This window comes from Xiphophorus couchianus, chromosome 3, assembly GCF_001444195.1.
Source record: "Xiphophorus couchianus chromosome 3, X_couchianus-1.0, whole genome shotgun sequence".
NCBI lineage: Eukaryota > Metazoa > Chordata > Actinopteri > Cyprinodontiformes > Poeciliidae > Xiphophorus > Xiphophorus couchianus.
The window spans coordinates 23008146-23026116 of NC_040230.1; the positions used below are offsets into that span (position 1 = coordinate 23008146).

The following is a 17971-nucleotide window of genomic DNA, read 5'->3' on the forward strand; positions in this document are numbered from 1 at the left end:
ATAAGCTGCATCCACTAACTTCGAAAAAAAAAAAATTACACATAAACACCACACTGACTATAAGATGCAAGTGTCCACATTGAAATATGAGATATTTGCACAGAAAGACACGACACAGATTTTATTTTATTTTTTACGTCTAATGAAATGTGTATTGGTAGGATACACAGATACTGTATGTGTCTGCAAAACGGCTGCTTAAAAAAACAACAAAAAAAACATACAATAGCCTACCAGGTAAAGTCACTGATCATGTCTTCCTCCTGCACATTAGAACCTCTAAAATTGTCTTTCTTATTGTTGGAATTGATCAGCCTCACACCTTGAGAGGACAAATTTGTCCTCTCAAGGCAAATTTGCTCTTCAGTTTGTGCTACCCTCTTCATCAGACAGCAGTCTAGCCTTTTGAAATCGGTTGGCAAAAACCCAAATATAAGCCGCATCATAGGGTTCAAAGTTTCTGAAAAAAGTAGCAGCTTATAGTCTGGAGGTCACGGTTATAAAAAATATCATTACTTTTGTGTGCTCTGTATTATCTGATAAACTGTATTTTCTTTCAAAGAAGCTGTGAGACAAACCAGCAGAGACCCACCAATCTATACATCACTGCTTTATCAAGGGAGACCAATAACCGGAGATGATGTAGTGATGGACAAAGCACATTAGCAATCCTGAAGAAGCCCCATTTAATAAGGTACAGTTCTCATGCTCTCTGTGGTGATGTTTACTGCAGCTCAGAAACAAGATGATTGGGGGAATAATTACATTCTGCAGGTACAGCGTGAAGATGCAAAAATCACTTTAATTATGACTGAACTAACAACCCAGGTGTTAGTTCAAGAAAAAAGAAGTTAAGAGTCAAAGCTGCATTAAAAAAAACATAAAATCTGCCCACCAAAATGTTTCCCCAAAGGTTAGGAAAGAAATCAGTTTGTTTCATGTACCTTTTTCCTCCTGCAAATCATGTCTAATTACAAAACTGATCTGCTCTCTCAATCACCTAATTGCCTGGAAAATCTGAAATACTGATTCTTTGTAGGAGACAGACGTGCTGTTATTGCCGTGGTGATTTCTCAATTGACTTTAATGCATCCGCACAAACTTATCACTGTGCAAACACATTGCTGGGACACATACTGTACCTCGCACTGTAGAGCTTCAGCACATTTATAAAACAGTGCTGTAAATGCACTCAGGAGCTCATAATTATGTATGCAAACACATTACATGTAATTCTGTATGCACATATATAAAACAAAGCATACATTTTTTTCTTAATATTTGAAATTACATAAAGTCGTCCTTGATGGCCATTTGAGCTGGTTATTAAGCCGAATATTCACAGTGACCACTTTCCATGCGCTGTAAAGGTCTGTGAATAATGGATGGATGGGCTTTAACACAAGGCAGGGCTTTAGATCACAGACAGAGAGCAATGAAATTCATTCAGGCTCTAGTGAATTCCTGCTCCCTCCCCCCAGAGTTGGAAAGATGGTTAAAACAATCTTTAAATCAGGATTTCAGCTGGGAGATGGAAGGATAAAAAGCCTGGGGTGGGGAGATATGGAATAAAAAAAGGAAGGAGGTGGGTATCGGACCAAAAAAAAACAAAAAACGAGTAAGATACAGAGAAATGAGAGATGGAAAATAGGACAGAGTTGGAAAGACTGATTGACAGTAAGATTAAGACAAAAAAAGAGATGAAATGAAAAAGACAGAATGAACACAAGAAGGAATGAAGATGCAATAAAAACAGGTGCACCGTAAAGGAGTTCAGAGAGACCATACATTGGCCAGTGATATTAAAACTGATTCTGAAACTGTTCCAAGCCAATAGTAAGTAAAGGAGAGGGGATCCAGTCAAACATTTGCCTCAATATCCGGTTGACCCCTGGGGGTAATTTATGCAAGATGTGAAGCTGGCCCTCTGAGAGTTGATATCTAGAATCCCTACAATGATTCATTCATCACAATCCAAACAAAATGTGGCTTCAGGTGTTTGGAATTAATTAAATTTTTGGTTGGAGTCTGGAAGACACTCTGACTCCAGCAGAGAGATATTTTACCATCTGGTGAAGCACTGCTTTTGTGATCTCTTTGCAAATCATTTTTGTTTTAATGCAGCCAGTATGCTGCATGCAGTGTTTGTCTGTTTATTCTGGATCTGGGTACTATTTAAAATTTTTATAAGTCACAGCTGAGAAAATGTTGGTACAGTACCAAGAAATGGCTCTCTTTTTTCTGTTTTTAAGCACATTCAATTCCTTTTCCTTTTTTTATAAATGCTGTGCAGCCTCCTAGAAAATACCTTGACTATCTAGAAATTTCCATTTTAAGTCAACCTGTTCTCACAGTGCTTCTCTACAGCTTATTTTGTTCTTTGAACTGTTGCTGCATTCCACTTGTTTGAATCGATAAAAAGACACATATTTTCAGATAATTTGCTGTATTTGCAGATAAATAACAGTCATGACGCAATCAGATCTAAAAATAAACAGTGAAAATCTAACTTATTCATTTGAACTGGACTGCTAAGCAAAGGTATCCATTCAGTTATTTTTAACATTTTGTTACAAAATAACAAAGCAAGGTTACATGATCTTCATTCTTTTTTCCATAAAAAAATTCTAGCATGTTTGGTTTGTTTTAAAAGTTAGCGTCACTTTGTATGTTTGTACGTACATACAATATTGGATCAACAATGGGCTACTTTGTGCAACCCCTCCCCCCAAAAAACAACACAGATAGAACAATATATAATCTTAATAAACATGTTAAAGTCAGCGGTTGTAATGTGACAAAACATTTAAAATATCAAAAATGGGTTTGACTAGTTTTGAAAAGCACCTGGATTTAATATTGAAAAAAAGAAGGAAAGAAAAAAAAAACAGTGGTGAAATTCGATGCCCCGCCTTAAAGCAACTATGCATCTCGGTGTGCATGTGTAGGAGTGCTTATCTGTGAAGAATTGTATTTGTTATTACCCTGCATGACTCCTCTCTGCTCTCACACCATTTATACAAAACATCCCACAGAAATTTTAAAAAGTGTCCTTACGCTTGCAGAATGGCTGTTTGCCAGACCATGTCCCATTGGGGAAACAGATCCTCTCTGCTGAGCCGTACAGCGTGTGTCCCACTGCACAGGTGAAGCGCACCTTGCTGCGCACTTTGAAGTTCCCCGCCTCTCTGCTGGCATGGGCAGGTGTGCCAGGGTCCCCACAGGTGCCTGAAGAGTCGCCTGCATCAAGAGATAACCAGACACGGAGCAATGAAACCCAGAGAGTGAAGAGTCCACCCACTTGAGCGTGTAGGCGTGTTTGTGTGTGTGCACAGATGGATCCTTTTTAAATGGGCATGGCAGAAGTTTACAACATATGCGTCTTTCCTGTCAAGTAGATAAAAAGTACACAGAGCTTTGGTGTGGTCATTTGGACCTTTAGGAAGCAGTGATACAATGCAAAATTCACCCAAGGGCAGGCACGGGGCTTTTATTTCAGAAGTGCTAAGGTTAAAAGGACTTGTATAAAGGCAGAACATTTACCATTTGTCACCATGCCAACGACCTGGCAGACCAATATTTCTTTCAGCTTTGACACCAGAAGCTTTTCTGCCCATAAAAAAATGAAAAAAATCAGCAGAGCCAGCATTAAGAGTCAACCAAATGTGGTTATAAGAAATTATGAATACATTGTGACCTCTGGAGCTACCAGTAAATGCATTTTCATTATCCTGAATTATCTCCACTTTTTCTTTTTTCTGTGAAGGAACTTAAGTACTTTCAGAGTCACAACCTTGCACAATCTGCTACATTTGACTATGTATTCAATCAGATACAGACGCCGATGTGCCTTTTATAAATTCTCTTCATGTTCTTTTTAAGCCTGTCTCTTATGCTTGAGAGAAATAGGACATGTTCACACTCTAAGACATAGGAAATGAGAGAGAAAATAAAGATGACAGGTATGGAATCAGGGCAGTGCTGAAGATTTCATGTTGTGATGAACAGTTGAGTGGTTTGTTTGCCAGGAAAGTCTATGGGGTGGGGGTTGTATTCAATGGGGTCACCCTCAGGGGAGAGAACAAAAGCACATACAGTAGTGCATAACACCAGCCAAAAATATAACTGTTCCCATTTCAATTCTGACACATATAAACGAAAAAAAAAAACAGCTGAGCGTAGAAAACAATTTTATTACATCCAAATATACAGATACAGAAATATAGAGATATTCAAGTTCACATTAAAACAAACTCTTTGTGAGGGATTTGTACCCCATCGGGCTCAAGACTGATTCTTGCAAAAACATCCTGTCCTTCCCTCCCCAAGGGACTTTAGCTGCTGCTCTTTCTGTGTACAGAGTACCAAATGGCTGTAATACTGGACTTGTTGACAAAGTCTTTAAGCACGAACACAAACCTCATATCATCTACACACATCCCTCAGCGCATATGTCTACAAACTGCATTTGTCAGGTCAATGACTCACAGCAGAAGCGGATAAGTTCGTATGTGGCTGTGGCTGGTGCTGAGTGTTCATGAACGGCTGCATATGTTGGTGTGGCTCGGAGAGATTGAGCTGTTTGTGCATCTCCCAGCATGTACTTGCATACATTTGTGGAGATGAGAGCGTGATGAGCACCAGTATGCATTTGTCTTGGTGTGTACGGCTGTACCGGTAGATACTCGTAAGTCCTACAGCAGCTGTCGGTGCCTCATTATTCTCTTTTCTTCTCCTGCAGTGGGACAACTCTAATCATGGTAATTGGGATGGTGGTCAGATTTTGGTTTGAATATCAGGTAATGTCCATTCACAAAGATCCCTTAGTGAGGAAATAAAAAGGTCTTAAAATCAGCCATGCAACAGATGAGAACAAAAAGGGAACAGCTTGGCAAGCAGTCTGATGCACCATCTTACTAATTAACAAGGGAGGAAAAATGAGGGAATGGACAGATGCATGAATGGCTGAATGGATGAGAGCTGCTGCTGATGCCAGGTTGGATCTGTGAGGAATTCAGAGTCCTATTGTTTTGTGATGTTACTACTGAATTATACTGTGCCATTTTCAAAATGTCTAGTCTTGATATAAAATGTTAACATACTTATAAGTCAAACTCTTTTTTGCATTTTTCTTACCTTATAGTCACAGGATAGAATATTGTACTTTATTTGATGGACCAACACCAAATGGGCATTCAAATGTGAAGTAGAAGGAGTCTTAGTGTTTCCAAATGCTTTTTAGCATCTTGCAGGTTTTCTGCCAAAAATTAACAACAGGTTTGGGTCTGGACTTTGAGCCATGTAAGCACATGAAAAGGTTTGGTCTAAAACATTAAATTGCATCTCCGCTTGTATGTTAGTGGTAAATGTCTTGCTAGAAGGAGAACCTGGGCCCAAGCTTCACGTTATTTGCAGCCTCTATCAGGCTTTGTTCCAGAATTTTCCCTTATTTAGCTCCATCTACTTCTCATGAACTCTGAACTCATTCCAAGTCCATATGAAAGAAAATGTCACCAATGCACTGTGCTATTGATCAAAATTGGTCAAGATGGTGTGCTCTATGTGAATACATTATCCAGAAGTATTTTTCAAATACATATGACGTTTTTTTTGTTTTTGTATTTTATGTAGAGTCAAAAATAAAGTTAAGGTGTCATCTGACAAGGGCACCATGTTTCACAGGGTTTTCGTGTCTTCAACATGACTGGTGGCAAACTGCAATCAGCACTTTTAATGAAATGCTTTCACCAAGAGCTTTCTACTTGATACTCTTCTGTAAATTGATGCCCTCCTTGCCTGGCCTATCAGATAAGGTGGATAGCAATGTCTTGGCAGGTTTGCAGCAATGTTACAATTTTCCCATTTTCAGATGATGGGCTACACTAGGTAGATTGTTTCATAACCCTGTTCTTCCTTAAATCTTCCCCAGACTTAATTCCTGCACTGCATATGTCATTTTGTTAATTAATATTCTCTAAAAGGAAAGAGGAAGGAAAGGAAGAAAGAAAGGCAGATAAGCTTCATTTGCAGAGTTTAAATCCCAACATTCTACCACATTTTTCTGATTTTTAATTGTCAAAAAAAAAATCTTAAATTGTGGATCCTTCTTCTACTTCACAACTTTGCAGTGCCTTGTTTTTGTTCATAAACCCACCCCAAAAACTGCTACTGTCATTTGTAATGTGACAAAAACAATTTAAGCACTTAGGTACCAGTATATGAACTTGCATTTTGACAAGTGTAATGTAATTTACAAAGGAAGAAAAGAAAGGAACAAAGTTAAAAACCTTATCCTTTATACTCACTTTAATAGATTACAGGAGTCCTGCTAAAGTATTTTGCATATTATTGCATGACAATGATAAAATACAGATAAACGCAGATAAAATTGTAGAAGTGGTAAAAAAAGAGAGAAAGTGAACAAAACACTTGTTTTGTTCACTTTCCACTTGAACAATTGTTCAAAACACTTGAAGTAGAAAAAGGTCTACTTCCTGTTCTTTGGCCATCTTAAAGAATGATGAAAACTATGTGCAAAAATGAATACTTGCACTAACTTCTTTGAACAAATGTGTTTAGCACCACATCTTTTTATTTTGTAAGCAACAGATGAGCTCCAGCTGTGTTGTGGCTCCAGTTTCTGCTATAACTGTAACAGATGTTTACTGCCAAGAGTGAATCCATTACGTCTTTTAGTGGCAAGCAGGTGATTTACAGTGGCATCTTCTCTCCATCATATGCTGCAGATTTCCTAGTTAATCACAAGTGCTGATGTGGTATAATCTCTAAAGATGATGCATTCACATTCAACATTGATTAAAATGTTCAGTTTGATGCAGAGTTAATTTGCAACTGTGTAACAAATTATGCAAATTATCCCAAGTTAAATAATTATTAACTATAAATGTCCTCAGTGCATTCGTTGTATAAACAGTTATTTCTCATCAGCTGTTTCAATGCTTTAGAACAAAGTCAATACATTAATTTGGTTTAAAATAAACAGTTGATAAATTTCTGAACACAATTAATGAAACGTATCAAATCTGTTTGTTTTTTAGACATGTTGAATGCTTAATGTAAAAGCACATGAGCTTACTCTGTCTCATAAGACAGCTGGCTGCAGTAGGGCTATGTTGGCACATGGCTCAGAATGAATGACAGAGAGAGATAAGATTCAGAATTGCTCATCATCATTATAAGAAGGACTCATCTGTCAAAACAGCAGGATGTTGATCTAATCTTCTTAATAATGGGAACCCTTTCTTAACTTAAGTGATGGGTGATTAAAAAGACAAAAAAAAACGCAAGCAGCTCTGCTTCATCTACACTTCTTACCAAAAAATCCATTACATTCTGAAGAAATGTGCATTAATTTTACTCTACGGACACCATAACGTGAGACAAATGCGCCAAAGATGTCACTTTTACTGGAGTTTAATGACTGCAACATTTTAAATGAATAATGGTTTTGTCTTTTACACAGTGCTACTAAGGTTAACAAATTTCAATAAGTTCTTTCATTTATTACCTGAACAAAAATGTTAGCAGTTGATGACAGCCTGCAATGTCAACAGAGCACATTATTGAGATTATTGAACTTTCACAAGGAGACTTTCCTTGTGAAAGCAGTTCTTTCAGCGCATGTACAAATGAAGTTGAAATGTGAATTGTACAAGGACAAATTGAGCAGTGACAAATTCAAAAAATGCAAAAAAATTATAAATTAGCTGAATAGGCTTGACAGCAGTGAACTTGACTGAAGTTAAAAAGTTCTTGTGTGTCTGAAACTAGCAGACCTTTACTGCTGGTTTGTACTTTTGATGAAGTGCAAATCGTCACCAGACCACTTCAGGCATAAGATCTTATTCAAAAACCATTTTGGTGGTTTTGTCAAGAAATCCCCTGACTGGAGTCTCACTAATCTCTGCTAAATGTGAACAAATTCAGCATAGGGAATTTATTATGCTTCCTTGAACAAGTTAGGATAGGTCTATAGGGCATTCTAAACATGTTCATTACTTTTTCTTTTTTTTTTTTTTGCAAAAATTAAAATAGCTGCAAACTGGTGTGCATAAGAAGCAGACAAAGTTGTGCCTCTCACACAACCACCAAAGACGCAGCAGCGGTTTATGAATGCTAAGTCAAAAACTTGCTAAAAGTGAATTTCCCATAATAGGCCCCTTTTAAAGCAGACCAAATGTGTCAGATGTGAATAAACCTTTAGTCAGAGAGCGAGTTGGTTTCATTCTGGAGCTCTGACACTCCTGCAGATCAAAAGGATGAAAATATTTCCAGTGGACCACTATCTCTCATCTGTCCGTTAGATTTATGATTAGACTGAGCTGTGGGAGGCCAAGTCAACACTGTAAACCATCAGTCTGCCATTTGGAAAAATGGTTATCCTGATAGGATGTACCTACTGTAGGATAATATCAAAATAAGAAGGTAAATGTCAAAGTAATCCACGCAAATGTTAGGTACTCGGACTTTCTTACAAAACATTACTTCCATGCTTTTAAAATACGATATCCTACATGGAACAAAGCAGGTTAGAGAATAGAAGAACAGTGGATAGAACTGCTTTGTCTCATGTAGAAATTTTACATGAGACAAAGCGCCTTTCTATTACAGCCAGAATACAGTACTCAGCAACTTTTGCCACTGTAAGTCTTTGGTGGGACAGAATCACACAGGCCAAACTTTGCTTCCCGGTGACGCTAACGAGTCTTTGGCACCCATGATTCTGTCGCTGCTGTCACAGCCCAGCAAGAAATGTGAGGACAGCTCTGACAGTAAGACAGATTCGGACCGATACAATCAAGTATATTTCCTTAGCGTCTTAAGATCCTCTACTTTCAAACTGCTTGTGTAAATCCAAAACATCCAAAGTGAGAAGAGAAATTGAACTGCCCTTTGACAAAGAGAGAATAACTACCACTCAAGTCTGCTTACAAACATTACTTCTGGGTCAGTTAGTTTAACAAACCAAGTGAAGATTCAGATAAAAAGATCTACTTTCATGGTCAACATTGTTTAAGTGTGACGAGAGGGAAGAGCATGGGAGGGCTAGAGGAGTGGAGGTAAGCTGTAGGTTGGGAGCTAAATATTACAAGACCCTTTTTCTTACTTTAAAAAATGTCAAATGGAAAAACTGGAACTTAAAATGTTTATGGTTATGGAGTTGACTTCAAATGATTTATACTTGCAAAGGGTCCTCTTCAGCTAACTTAGATTCAACTTTAAAAGGATCCCTTATTCATAATTCTTTTAAGATGAAGACTCCCTTTGACTGAATCACTGAAGAATAAAGGTCTGTAGCTCCTATTTGGCACTGGCTCACCATCTTTGGTCATTTTCATTCAGCCAAATGCAGCGGCATCAGATAAACCACAGGAGTGCTAGTTCGAAAATGTTAAAAACCTTTTAGAGTAGACAGTAAGCGTGTGAATAGCAAAAGGTCAAATATTTTCAGACAGAAGAGAGTCTTTAAAAGAAGGGTAGAAAAGTCTATTGTGCAGCATTTGATGGTATTAAATTGGCACGGTTTCTTTGGAGCTCGAATTTCTTTCTAATAATGCCAAGAAATCCTTTCAATATTGTAAGTGGGCTTCATATTGTAGTAGTGTTTGTCAACACTGCCAAGTTGTGACTTAATTTTGGTGCCTTTTAGGGGTGTTATGTCAGTAAAGGAACAGTTTCCTGAAAAAAGCTAGACAGTATTACAATGCAACCTTTACAGTTGAAGGGAGACAATCTGGATTTAGTTTAAAAAAAAAGTACAACATGATTAGAAGATCAAGTGAGCAGCAAAATAGTTCCACATTTCAGTCAGATGACTAAACCAAGTTAGGGTCAGTTTAGTCTCATTCTAGTGATATCACTTTGGTTTCCATTCATACATGAATGGCATTTTGATTTGTATCAGCAAATATTTTAGGTTATGAACAAGGTTAAAGTGATTTGCTAGCACTTCATTTTAAATTAATGAAGCTATGCTGTACGTGGCCAATGCATCTAATGTGCGTATGACTTGCAAAAATGGCTAATAAACACTTACTATTTAAATAATGTAAACTTTTACTTTGTCAGCTTTAAGTACAACTTGTACTATACAATTTAGTACTGTAAGATTTAATTATAAACAGAGTTTGCGTTACACTTTTTTGTTGTCCATTTTGATAGACTCGGTCAAAAATAATCAGTTGCAATCTTTTATTCTCTAGTTATTTATTTAAAATTATAATAATGACAAGAGTCAAATGCGTTTCATTGTTATTTGGTTTAATTAACATTCAAAAGGTGGTCAGGAGTGAATTGTAATTTATCAAATATATAGTTCTATACATTGTATTTTCAGATATCATTAGGAATGAGAGATTTGAAATGAACACTTTGTATTATTTTCTAAGCAGCCTGTTCATTGCATGAGTAATGACTATGAGTATTACTGTACTTTATTATTTCAGTTTACTTGAAGCAATGAGAGCCGGCGTAAATATAGAGCCTAAACCTACGCAGGAACTACATAGCAATTAGGACTTCTACCAATTGAGAAGCAGAGAGGAGCAGGTCACCAGTAGCCCACTTCTGAATATTATACAGGGGCTATAAAAAATCGATTCATTGTTGGAAGTGGGTGTACACTACTACTCCTGTAGAATAAGGGGTTATATAGCACTTTATATAACAAAGTACACAGTTGCTTGACAACATTTCTTGTACAGAACAATATAAGTTGTCATGAGTTTTATGAATGGGTGTTCTTAAATATGTGTGCTTAGGTTATTATATGTATTCAATTCTAGCTGTAGTTTTTAAAATATTAGACTGCCGACTGCAGATGTCACCATCTTTCAGGCAGTATGGAAATTCTCTGCTGCACATTCATTCAATAACTTGTTTTCTTCTCATTTATAGAGACTGAATGAGAAATGAAATGAGCCATTCGTACTTTTTTGTGTCAGCTACTAGTGCAGTCAGTCAGAATAAGAATTACAATTGACATTTTGTTCAATGGGGGGAAAAAAAGAACAGAATTTGTAATGGGTGTAAAATACCACAAAATGTTTGTGTGGTACAGCGTACCTGAACAGTGGGGCAGTGGGCCGCTCCAGTGTCCGTTCAGCTGGCAGGTAAGCGATGAATCTCCGATGAGCTGACGGTCGTCGCGACAAGAGTAGCACACTCTGGAGCCAAACGTAAACTTCTCTCCAGTGATCACTGCGTGGGGTGGCGTGCCTGGGTGCCCGCAATCAACCTCTGCATGAGGGGAGCAGCAGAAGGACTGACTTAATAAATCCTGTTTATTTGTAGAAAGACACACACACACACACACCCGCACGCCCTCACACACACACACAACATTTTCTATGGAATACAAGAAAACTTAATATTGACAACATTTTTACCCCATCTTACAGCACAGAGTATGATACAGTAATGCTCAGGGAAGCTCTGTTAAATTTAGCAAGTATCCCTCTGCTTTGAATTGTGAATTAGATTCAGAGTTACTTACGTAGAGTAATTTGAGCACACATTCATGAGACTATCAGATTTTATAGTTCACACTGTAAGTTCGTCGGACATTAAAGAGTGCTGTTCCTATGGCCCTTCATTTCAGGTAAATCAAATAAAGAACACCTGGATGGGTCATTACATTGTCAAGTAAAACTTTTAATTTGCATAGGGTTACATTATTGTCAGGGACATGTGGTAAGAGCAAAATGTGATGCTGAAGATTTTGTCTTCATAAGCAGATGACAATTATGGTGCCCTGCAAAATTATTCAAACCTTTCAAATTTGAAATGTCACATTTTATCACACAGATTTGTGTAGAGTAGAGAAACATTTTCTACAAATTAAAAATCTATTCAATTTATCAAAAATGGTGGTGCATTTCTATTCAGTCACCACCTGCATCAAACCTTGATAGAACTACCTTTTGCTACAATTACAAGTAATTACAATTAAAAGCATATCTTTATATGAATATTTTTGCCCATTTGTTTTGGGAAAACATCCCAAGCTCAGTTTCTTTTCTTACTGAGAGCTTCAGGGCATCAGTTTTCAAGTCATGCTACAAATTGACTACAAATTGACTGGGACATTCTAAAATGCAAATATGCTTTAATCCAAGTCCTTCCATTACGTCTCTGCTTGGATGTATTCTTCTGACAAAATATGAATGGAATTTAGTAAAGCTTTCTTTCTGACTTGAGTTTTTCTGCAACTCTTCCATAAAGGCCAGATTCTAATAAAATACAGTTTGAGTTGGTATTGTGGCAAGATGTAGAAAAATTACTTTTGCAACTCATTGTACACACCATCAGACACATTTAGGACATCTTACATTTGGGGGGGAAAATCCTTAGCAGCTATAAAATCCCTAAGATCTTATCACCACCTTGTTAATAAAAAACATGCTTAACATTGCTCAGTCAGACTTAAATTCAGCCGATATCTGTCCTGAAAAGTTTTCTGACTGTCATGTCGGCAACTTTCAGTCCATCAACGTTTATGTGTTTGTTCCTTTATACGTATATGAAATAATAATAACCAGATCTGCTTGTTGTAAGCACAAAATAACCAAACACCATCTCAGTTGAGACTACACACAGCTTCTTAAGGGAAAAAAAACTCATTTCAAATTAAGTACTAGGCCTACTATTTGTGTTGACAGCAGTGTCAACCTCAGTTCTTTTGCACTAAGACAGTGACATCAAAGCTGAGACTTGTCGCTTTATTGTAGTATCTATCAGTTTTTTCTTTCAAGAAGAAGAAACTGAAACAGTGCATCATCTACTGCAGTCACCTTGATCTTTTGATTTTTCTTAGTTGTTTATTAAATAATTTTATTTGTTTTGCAATATAACAAGCTGCATGAAAGTCTGTATAGCTGTCGACTCCACATACCAGTGGAAAAGTGGAGATGGAGATGGAATGCATAGTTAATAGGTGCCACACATTAAAAGTAACTGGATTTTCCATACTTGAGGTTGTGTCTTACTGCTTACCTGGCTATATGTGTTTGTCTCCAGCTATTTGGTCTCGTTAGAAATGAATTGTTCTGGTTTCCCAGTAATGCACTGATATTGATCAGTTGCAAAAGTTTTATTCAATGCTTGAAATATGTCCTGTGCACTTACTTGTATCTGCTTACCTGTGCATCAGCAAGCTTACGCGATTTGCTAATATCTCAGCTCAGATTTATTTATTTTTTGGGGGTGAGTGAGATGTGGGAATAATTGAGGTAAGAGGGGAGTCTACTGTTCATTTTAATACAAACTTTAATGAACTTTAATGAACATGGAAAGCAGAAAAAAATATATCAGGATTGTTTATAAAGTGCCAAGCAATACAGATGGCAAAATACACAACACCGATAACTTGAAAAGTTATTGTAAAATGTAAGCTTTTTCTTGATTTACAGCTTTGTTTAAAAAATAAACAAATTATATAATTTTTCTACTTTCTGTGCTTGTTTGCCTTTGGTCTGAGTCGTCCTAATGCGAAGTAAGTTTCTATAATTCAGCATACTCTAACCATAACCGAACTGTCAATGATGCCTGAAGCAAGTTTCAAAACACGTGATAGACACTTCTGCGTGCCTCTTTAATTAGGATTTGATTTGATAAAATAAATGATGAGCTTCGTCTCTCTACCATGAAATTAAGTGCTTTTTCAGCCTGTGTGGAAAATGTTGAGCTATACTTCAGATAATTTCAATAGAAATAGGTGATTATTGTTGGTAGACTCCAGCACTAACAGAATGCATAATAACCCAGGAGGTGGGTACAGAATTACACAGCAAGGAAAACATTGAAGTTCACACTGCAAAGTTGATTTAAGTTTAGTGTTTAGCTTTGGAGAAGCATAATAAGAACTGATTCAAAGGTTTAAACAGATATTACCAAGTGGAGGACTTATAAACTTTTACCTTTAAAACTGGAAGCAAAAGTTAACAGAACAAGGACAGGGATAAAATGTTTTAGTTCTATCTGCTTAACCTATCTAATTACAAACACTAAAATATACAGTAAATGTCCCATTAGTGTATTGGAAAGAAATGTCCATTTTACCAATGCATTCTGGGAGAGGTTTGTCCCAGTGGCCCATTGGCTGGCAGGTGAGCACGGATGAACCAAACAGGTAATATCCGGGGTTGCAGTCATAGAACACGACACTGCCAAATGTAAAGTTCCCATGCTCAATTTTACTCTCTCGGATAGAGTTAGCAGGAATGCCGGGATCTGTGCAGTTAACCACTGTGGAGAAAAAGAAATACATGACATTAAAACCCTTATAAACTTCAGAATTTCTTGTTTAGTCTAAACATGTTCAGAAAAAAAAAAATCCTAAAAACCCAGCAAGAAAAAATCCTCCCAAAAAAACAATTATCTTTTTGGTGAAAACATATTTCCACCAAAATAAATGTACAGAGGAAAAACCTAGAACTATTTTGCCTGTACATCGTCTTTCTTTTCATGGATCATATAATAAATGCAGGACTACTTCATCAGATATGCTGTTATGTAATAAACTGTTTCCATAACTATGTTGTTGCAATAGCACAGAGAAGCATATGGTGCTCACTGCGAATGCAAACAGACAATCAAGAAGTCGAGGGGTGAATTCACAAGGCAGTGCAATCTCCTCAGTTGTTTTACTCACACTGTTTGGTTCATTTCTGTGCTAAACTTAAAAAGCTGAGTGCATCAAATATATGCAGGAGCAAACATCCTTGTCAAGTCCACAGCATGCAAGCAATGTGCACCTAGGTTTTGTGTAGTAGTTTTTCTCTTTTCAGCCAGAAACAACAAATGCAGACGTTAACAAAAGAAAATAGATACATATTTTTCTGTTAATATGTACATATTTTTATATGAATAATAATGACTTGATTAAGTACTCCTCAAAACTAAAAGAACATTTGACTTTATAAGGAAGGAATCACATTGAGAATACCTGTTTTGCTTAGATATAGCAAGAGGTTTTAATGATTCATTCAAACATGTGACTTCTCTCCACAGCTTTTGTAAAGTCAGGAATGGAGCAGGCTGTTTTACTTAATTTTATTTTTTCTTCTTCAGCAACAAAACTACCAACAACTTTTAGTGGACAGTCGTTCATTTATTTATTGAATTTTTTCCAAATATGTGTAATGCAAACGTTTCTGGTCTCGAGGACTGTAATTGACTCTGGCTGTAATTTACATATATAAACATAAACATAGGCAGGATTTCCCCTAAATGCATGCATATTGCATAATTTCAATTAGGGCCAACCAGTACAGAGAGGCCATTTGCCTGGCAGAGCTTTTAGAGGGGGAGGACTGCCATTGTGTATAATTTAAGAAAACAGAACGTACAAACTCTCGTTTTCACACATCCAGACCCACAAAAAGCTTTATTAATTGGTCTAAGAGATTATTCAATATACTAATGCTGTTAATACTTAATTCATAAACATGTACACTGTAATATGTGCTTTTTAGTCATTTGTGTGATCAATTTAGTATGATAGATGTATCTCTGTTATTGGTGTACCCTGCTTATATCAAGCTGCTATGAAACAGCCATTTGTCAGGAATAATTTCCTTTTAACAAAACATTAAGTGAAAAGACACACAAAATAGTAATGTGGCATTCTGCCTAAATCCCTTCACACATTTCACAAGGGATATTTCCTGGAAACTGTTCACATTGCATCCTTTGCTTGGATCCTAATTTGCATAAGTGTTATCTGTCAGCAAGCTTGCAAGTTAAAAATAAAACTGTCCACATGATCTAAACAGTGGCTTTTTCTTTATTTAATCAACACAATGAAAGGTAAGCATGGGCTATATTTGGCACCTTTGATAATAATAGATTCTCATGCTGCTTCATGAAAACCAAATTAACATACTATATTGTCTATTGTCAGACAAAAGCAACTATTTTAAATGCAGAAGAAGCCTCCAAGACATCATTACTGACAAGGTGGTTCAGCTGAAATTAGATGAAGGTGAAATTATTCCACAAATTATTCTTCTTAAGTAAAAATGAGTGTCATCTTGGCTTCATGGGAAAACATATTTCTGGGAACATATTTTGACAAAAGTACACGACAGTTTCATATCCTTTATCGAATCCATCTTTGCAGTCGTATTCACATGAAAAAGAACTAAATGTCTTAAAGTATAAATTCCAACAAAACCAATGTCCCATCCATCCATCCATTGTCTGTTCACCCTTGTCCCTAATGGGGTCGGGAGGGTTGCTGGTGCCTATCTCCAGCTACGTTCCGGGCGAGAGGCGGGGTACACCCTGGACAGGTCGCCAGTCTGTCGCAGGGCAACACAGAGACATACAGGACAAACAACCATTCACACACACACTCACACCCAGGGAGAATTTAGAGAAACCAATTGACCTGACAGTCATGTTTTTGGACTGTGGGAGGAAGCCGGAGTACCCGGAGAGAACCCACGCATGCACAGGGAGAACATGCAAACTCCATGCAGAAAGACCCCGGCCGGGAATCGAACCCAGGACCTTCTTGCTGCAAGGCAACAGTGCTACCAACTGCGCCACTGTGCAGCCCCACTGCGCCACTGTGCAAAACCAATGTCAATAGGATTTAATTGTCTGAATGAATTATCTGCCCTGTCCAATCTCTGCTTTACAAGTTCCTGATACACAAACCTATTTAATCACTGCTATACTGAATCCCATATATATTGTTTCATGTTTATATATAATACGTTAGCTATGTAAAATTGGCATGTTAAGAAATTACACTTCAGAGCATCAATGAATGTCCCTCTAATAATTTAATGGGTGATTTCGTATAAAAAGAACCATCAGGACTACATCATCTGAATCTCATGTGTTTGTGGCATAATCCTAGTGCTAAGTTTATGTGCAGTACATTTATGCTATATCCATGTAAAAATAAGGACTGTTCTCTGGAATGGTGAGGCAAAAACACCCATACACATAAAACTGTAGATTAATTTTTATACCATTTTACAAAAAAAGAATTGCTGAACAAATAGCTGGAATGATGATAAATTTTCATACAATCTGCTATGATCACTAATAATTTTCAGTTTTAATGCTGTGGCTTCATTTGTTACATGATAATCTGTTGAAAAAATAAGGTTTAAGATCATGCATATTGTAAGTATTTAGTATGATAGGTATTTTCCACAACTTTATTATGTAGTCAAATACCTATTTGTTGCTATGTCAGAGTAAGCAGCAAGTCGCTGTCTACTGATTTGTGAATGATTTTGACACATCTGGAGGATGTATCATTTTTTTGGCTACTCTAGATTCAGATAACAGAATAATCCCAGAAGACCTGGAAAGACTTTCTCATTCTGCTCTAGCGCTTGCTCCAGCCTGGATCCTATTTCTGTTATCTGGCAGCTACCTGCTTTCCTTTTGGTTAGCCTTACATAAATAGAGAAGCATTAGATAAAAACGGCCTTTGTTATGGAAAGAAATCCAAGGGAAAAAAACAGCTTTAGTAGATGTAATAGTCTGCTCTTTGAATATGCTCAATTTCTGATAGTAAATAAGCTGTTTAAAGCTGCATCTAATTACTCAAAACCCTTCACATATGTTCTCAGTTTGAGTCTGTTTTTTTTACATCCACAAACAATACATTCAATGCCAACAGCAGATATAGTGAAGAAGGCAGAGTTCAACTATCAAAGTGCAAACGTGTCCCTCTGGTACCTAAATGCTGTCAGACTAGCAGGTATTTATAAATTCAGCAGGCACTCCGTGGCGAGGACCTTACCTCTGCATGTCGGAGGCTGATGGCTCCACTGGCGGTTTGCCTGGCATTGAGCTGTAGAGGGTCCCTCCAGGGTGTAGCCTTTGTTGCAGGCGAAGCGCACAACATCATTGTAGTTGAAGCCATCGCCTGTGGTGCGGCCATAAATAGGGCTGCCAGGGTGGCCGCAAGTCACAGCTGAGTTGA

General features: G+C 37.2%; 1 protein-coding gene across 5 annotated transcripts in view; it reads right to left on the bottom strand.

Moving 5' to 3' along the window:
* LOC114141949 (CUB and sushi domain-containing protein 3-like) overlaps nt 1–17971 on the bottom strand; it is a 244962-nt gene that overhangs the window by 40920 nt on the left and 186071 nt on the right. For all 5 annotated transcript variants that reach the window (XM_028012891.1, XM_028012890.1, XM_028012888.1 and 2 more), the window contains 4 exons: nt 17789–17962; nt 14080–14265; nt 11086–11259; nt 3058–3240 (listed from right to left, as the gene is read on the bottom strand). In XM_028012891.1, the coding sequence (XP_027868692.1) occupies nt 3058–3240; nt 11086–11259; nt 14080–14265; nt 17789–17962 (717 nt within the window). The remainder of the gene's footprint in view (nt 1–3057; nt 3241–11085; nt 11260–14079; nt 14266–17788; nt 17963–17971) is intronic.